The sequence below is a fragment of the Ammospiza caudacuta genome, chromosome 20 (genome assembly GCF_027887145.1).
Source record: "Ammospiza caudacuta isolate bAmmCau1 chromosome 20, bAmmCau1.pri, whole genome shotgun sequence".
Taxonomy (NCBI): domain Eukaryota; kingdom Metazoa; phylum Chordata; class Aves; order Passeriformes; family Passerellidae; genus Ammospiza; species Ammospiza caudacuta.
The window spans coordinates 10227835-10234122 of NC_080612.1; the positions used below are offsets into that span (position 1 = coordinate 10227835).

The 6288-nt window shown below is 46.7% G+C and overlaps 1 protein-coding gene across 1 annotated transcript; it reads right to left on the reverse strand.

Moving 5' to 3' along the window:
* Positions 1 to 640: 640 nt before the first annotated feature.
* On the reverse strand, positions 641 to 5308 carry TUBD1 (tubulin delta 1). The gene is made up of 8 exons (XM_058817892.1): positions 5114 to 5308; positions 4691 to 4838; positions 4335 to 4551; positions 3423 to 3654; positions 2595 to 2759; positions 1856 to 1987; positions 1194 to 1377; positions 641 to 1107 (listed from the first exon to the last, which is right to left on the reverse strand). Exons 1-8 carry the CDS (start codon positions 5283 to 5285, stop codon positions 1005 to 1007), a joined length of 1353 nt encoding a protein of 450 aa, XP_058673875.1. The 5' UTR covers positions 5286 to 5308; the 3' UTR covers positions 641 to 1004.
* Between the last annotated feature and the right edge of the window lie 980 nt (positions 5309 to 6288).

Consider the following 6288-nt stretch of genomic DNA (forward strand, 5'->3'; position numbering starts at 1 on the left):
GAGGGAGAAGCTCACCATGGTCTCCTTTCCTGACCCTTTGTTCCTGCACACTCCAATTGCCTGTGCTGTTTGTCTGAACTTCTTGTGCAATCTTTCCTGCAGTTTCTTCTGTGAAAATACCCAAATTAGACAATGGTTGGAAGTGGCAGAAACAGCAGAAAATCTGAGCAGAGCAGGCCCCAGCTCTGAGCTGCCAGTGAAATGGCACTAAAAGCTGAAGGTGCACTGTGAAATTTGTCCATTTGTCAAGGAAAAGTCCTTGAGATTGATTTAATTATTTGAATTTTTGGCCTGTGGGGTTATTTCTGTGGGAGAACAGTGTGACATGGGGGGGATGGCAAGAATTCCCAGAGCTCTCCCTACCATTAATGAAGAGCTGACTGAGGCAGGAGAGAGCTCAGTCTTACAAGGTAATTTTTAATTCTACTGCACATTTTTATTAATTTTAATTCAGTGGGTGCCCTCCCAGGTCGTCCCATCCCTTCTCCAGCCAGGAGGGAGCAGCAGGTTCCCAGGGCACCACCTTGTGGTCGTGGTAAAATTTGTGAAAAAAGGAGCCAAGGCCTTAAATTGACTTTGGAAATTAGAAAATGTATTGTATTTATTATGTCAAATTATAAATTCTTTCATCTGCAATCTACCAGCCATCCCCATTGCAAATATGTTTAAATAATTAACAAGTTAATTAAGTTATAACTTGGAGAAAAACAGGAGGTGTAGCTTTGCTTAGTGAAATGGTCAGAAAAGGATATAGCTACAGTATATAGCAAATGTATTGAAAAATAGGTATTTATTAGATATATTAAATAAGAATAACATGAATATATTAATATATTCCGTTCAGATACAGTTCTTGCTATTCACACACACACAGACACTCTGCTCCTAAGACTGAAAAATAACCCCAGTCAATAATTTACATACTTCAGGGTGTTGATGGAAGGTTTTCCAGCTTGATTCTTTCAGAAAATCTCTATTTCAGACGATCTTAACAAAGAAATAAATCACGGATTGGTGTAACTGGAGATAACTTGTTCCAGGGTTGTGAAGCAGTCCAGGAAATCTTCCTCTTGGATTCCAAACTTTGTGTACTGGTGAAGGTAAGCTCTGTGTGTGGAAGAATGGGTCAGACATTAGAAATCAGTGAAGATATTGGTAATTAGTGAAATATTAGCGTAATCATTTTCACTTACTTGGAAGCAAACATATTCCAAGCTTTTCCCACGATGCTGTCAAGAGGTTTCAGCAGGAACTGGCTGTTGCTGACCAAAGCAGCAGATTTTTCATACTTGTTAAATGCTCTGGGAGTTTTCCATGCAGTAAAAGCATCCTGGGGGTTTAGCCATGATGTGTATAAGGAAGGATCTTGGAAACTTCCTGCAGCAGAAACAGGACAAAACCCACATCTGATCCCTGTGTGCCCAACCAGTGCTGTCAGATCAGTTCAGGCCTGGGAAAGTATCTGCAGAGGGGCAGCCTGCTGAAAATACAACTTTTAAACAGATTCCTCAGATTACCTAGCAGCACACTGCTGTGGATATTCCACCTGCCAGCAATGCTCACCACTCCAGAAACAGCTAAATTTATTTTCAGGCATTAGAGCCAAGAATTCCAGATATACAGACTTGAGTCTCTTCCTCCTTCCCTAAAGTGCTTCAGGAAACTCAGAAGTAAAACACAACAGCCCAAAGCAATTAGATAATGTGGCCTTGGACAGTAAAATGTTTCTAGAGGGAATATCAACCTTGGGAGTCAAATGTGTGGTCCTGGGCTGTTTCCACTTGCCTCAGGTGTGGTTGCAAAGCCAGCAGTGAGATGTGAGACCAGAGCCCTGAGGGCTGTGCTCCTCCCTTACCCAGCTCCACGCTGTGCACATCTTTTCCTCTCAGGATGAGCAGGTTGGCAATGGAGGTGTTGAAGTGCAGGGCTTTGTTTGTGCAGGGGATGGAGGAGCCTGGCTGTGGTGGTCGTACTTGCCAGTCAATGCCTTTGGGATTTGGGAAAAGGAGATGGAAAAGTGAGTTAATGTTTTGTGAAATGCAGATGGGAACTGTCACTGTGCCCCAAGCTGAGACCACCCTGGGGTTTGGAGCAGCAATCACACAATTCCCAGAGAAACCACTGCTAATCCAGGATTTGCCTGGCAGTCAGTGCCACAGCCAATGGATACCTGCTTCTATTCTTAGCAAGGCTCCAGCCCATTCCTTGCATAACTGGGAGCTGTAACTGAACCCTCCATGTAAATGACATGGGAGAGCTGAGCCTGATTTTTATGCATAGAAGGTGTAAAAAGAAAAAGCAGAGCTCCCACCCAAGGAATGTTCCAAATGAGTTATGTAAATGAAGTGCACAGCCACAGACTGTCAGTTTGGCTTGTGTGTTTCCAACAGTTATAATTAACTGAGATGTCTGGAAGCAGAGCAGGAGCTGCTGTGGCAGCTGAGGGAATGTGAAAGGAGCAGCTGCTTTGGTGGGGGCAAATTCCTGCTGAGGGCAGCAGCTTCTCTCTGAACTCTGCAAACCATGCAGCTTTACTGCATCTGCACAAGTGAATGTTCAAAGTGATGGAGAGGGAAGGGCTGGGGTTTATTTACCTTCCTCCATCTGAGCATTAGCAATGAGCATCTGCCTGAGGTGCCTGAGGAGGCCGGGCCAGCTGAAGGTGCTGTAGGGCAGGGAGCTCTCGGCCATCTGGGGGATGTTCCTCAGGCCCAGCATCCTGAACTCGGGGTGTGGGACCAACGACTCCAGCAAATCTCCTGAAAGGAGAAAGCAACAGCTGCTCATGTCTGACAAAGATATTGCACAGGGCAGGTGAAATGGGGGCAGAGTGAGGGATGTTCAGATTTAGCAATTTCAAAGCCGTGCAAACTTGCTGTGTGTTACTGAGTTCTGTACAGGGGATCAGTAGCTTTTATTTTACAGTTTAGTTCAAAAATCTCAAGGACTCTCTCTGCACTCCAGACAGATGTGGAAGTTTAATTTTAGAAGCAATATGGGCAACTTTTTCTAATTCTTTCAAGGTACAAACGTCAGTCTGCTGCATGTTGCTGCCCAGGTGTCTGCTCACCTCTTCTGCCTAAGCAAAACTCAAAACTCTCAGTTTGTTTCAGCTCATACAAACTTCTAACCCAAAGTGAAATGTGAAACTCAGTCCAAAATTACTGCCCTGAGCAAATTTCCTCTGAAATGTGAACAGGTACAAGGCTGTCTGTGATCACTTGTAAAAGGAGAAACAGGGATTTTGGTACAGAATTAAACCAGAAGTTGGGGGAATCTATTTTTGACTCGGCTACAACATTTGGATTGAACTTCTTTTCCTGTCTTAAAACTTGGGATGTTTCCAGACACTTGAGCAAGGAGGCTGCAGACCTCAGTGCGCAGTGAGCTGAGCCCAGAAGGGTCAGTGGCTGCTTTGGTACCTAAGGGGTTCCTGCTGTAGCCTGAGCCCCCTCCTGCTGTGTGGGTGGGCTGGAAAACGCTGCCCAGCTGGTGAGCAATGACTTGGTTGACGTCCCTGAAGGAAATCTGTTTGATGTTCAGCAGCTGGGCACAGATCTTGTGGATGACATCATTCTCATGGACAAGGAGGGCATCCGAGGAGTGGTACAGATGTGACAGAGTCAAAACAGAGTTGTAGTTTTGAACAATGACCTGGAAGCAAACAAAAAAAACCACACACAAAGAAGAGTCAAACAATTTAATCTCCTTTTAGTTTATAATCCCCTGGCTCCTGCTGTTTCCTCAGTTATGATTTAGGAAGTGATTAATTTTCTTTGCCAGAGTGCAGAATGAGGTCAGAGCCTTTTCATGGAGACCTGTGAAAATCAGGTTATCCATCTCCCTGCATACAAACATGCTGCAAGCAGATCTGCCTGGGAACTGATTACAGAGCTGAGATAAGGGCACATCAGGAGATTTCTAGTTGGCTTCTTGTGAATCTGCATCACTTCAGCACTTAAATTAAATTATCAATAGGAATTTTTTGGTAAAAATTCTTTAGCTGTGATACCAGGTCACTTGAACTTTTTCAGTGTAAAATGTGTACCCATTTTAATGTTTATTTCTATTTTTATTTTTTTTCTATTTCTATTTTATTTTTTTTATATTTCCCCATTTTATGTCTATTTCTATTTTATGTTTATTTCATTTAATATTTATTTTATATTTATTTTTATTTATTAATGTTTATTATTACCTATTTATTATGCTTATTTACCCATTATTTAGTTTATTTCTATTGTAGATATTTTGTTTAAAAGTCACCACTAATTATAAACCTATAAATTCTATATAAACTATTATTATATATTAAAAAGCAACATGACATTCACCTCCCCAGTGCCATAGGGCCAGATGACGTGGTTCAGGATGAAGGAGGTTGGAAAAGCATCTCTCAAACACCGGGTCACAAAGGCCCCCAGGCCTGAGCCTGTGCCCCCAGCCATGCTCATGATGGTGAGGAATCCCCCCAGTCTGTCACATCTCTCTGCTTCCCTCTGCACCAGCTCCATGATTGCTTCTTTGTGTCTGGGCCCGTGAACACAGTACCTGTGGGGTCACACAAAACACCAAAAAAAAGCAGAAAGGTGACGTTATTCGTAAAGCAAATTTTACTTTAGGTGCCACAGCTGCTGTATGAGCTCCTCAGCCTCCAGAGCTCCCCCAGGGAAGCTTGAGCTGCTCCTACCCGTTGGCCCAGTTGTTCCCAGATCCTTGCTTCTGGCAGAAGTGGGAGCGGCTGCTGTACCTCCAGTGGCCAGAGCTGGCAGCCATGGCCAAGGCCTGGCCGATCACCTTGGGCTCCATGTCCACCAGCACAGCCCGGGCAGCAGGCACTGCACAGCAGGGAAAACAAAACGGGGGAAAATGCTGATTATTTAACGGGATGATGGGCTTGGATGGGTACAATGGCCCAAGGTTATTCCTACCACTCTTAATGGGACAGTACAGAAAGGATCTGGCCGTGCCCTGATTTCTGCTGAACCATTTATTGAGCCAAAACCAAATCTGAACTCCAGAGAGCACAGATCTCTCATAAAATAAACCATTTGATGTTTTCTGTACTGAAATCAGACCGTGAGAGGGGGGAAAACGCCCTTTCAAGCTGTACCTGCAGATTGCTCCTCGCAGAAGAACCGTTCCTTGCAGCAATCCTGGTAGGATTGGTTCTCATTTTTGGAGCACAGCCCGTGGGTGCCACGGCTGTCACTGCAGAGAGCACTGAACACCTCGTGCCCAATCTGGTTCCCACACTGCCCGAGCTGCACTGTGACAATTGACATCCTGATTCACTTGGTATTTAAGCCTGAAAAAGAAAATTATTTGTATTCTCACTTTTGCTTGGTAAAGCAGGATGGGAGCAAGTAATTATAACTCAAGAGTTATAGGACTAGGATGCAAAATTGGAAATCTTAAGCCAGTTCAAAACCATAGCTATTTTCCAGTTGACAATTGCACCAGGCCTGATGCCAGAGCCAGCTGAGGTGACAAAAGGATTCCCTGCAGAATTCCCCTTGTTCCCACCACACAGAGCAAACTCACTCCATCCTGGTATGTTTTGACATTTTCCCCCACTCAGCATTTGACAGCAGCTCTGCTTTCTCACTTTTCTATTCCCTCACAGAAAAAAAGGTCATTTTTTAAAAACTCTCTCGGTTATTCTGGGCTGCTGTTGCTCACTGCCATCCCAGCCGTACCAGCACTCATTGCCATTCCCGCCCGATTCCAGCCCGCGTCGGGTGTTGCTGGGAGACCGAGTGCAGAAAATAAATAAATAAATAAATATCTGAATTATTGTCAGGAAAGGCTCATGTCCAAAGCGCACCACACCGACCCTCCCGTGCCCGATTCTCTGCGTAGGGAGCCTCACTCGGGTCCCCGCGGGCACAGAACGCCCTCAGGGCGGGTCTCCCCTCAGGGCCGGGCTCCCCTCAGGGAACACCGCCATGTTCCCGGCGCCGCCTGCCCTCACGCCCCTCGGTCCCGAGGCCCATCCCCGAGCCTTTCTCCTCAGTATCCCGTCGCGGGGTCCCGCTGATGTCGGTGCGGGTCCCGGTTCGCCCCGGGTTCTCTCAGGTCTCACCTCATCCCCGCCTCCCCCGCCGCGCCTTCGAACGGCCCGCCGGGCGCATGCGCACAGCGCGCTCCGGGCAGGCGGCCCGGCCGCTCCCGCCCGCCGCGGCTTCACGGCGCCCTCTGCGCACGCGCCGCCCGCGCGGCTTCACCGCGCGCTTCGCGCAGGCGCAGCGCCGCTGGCGGGGGGGGCGGGCGCGCGGCGCGCTCACC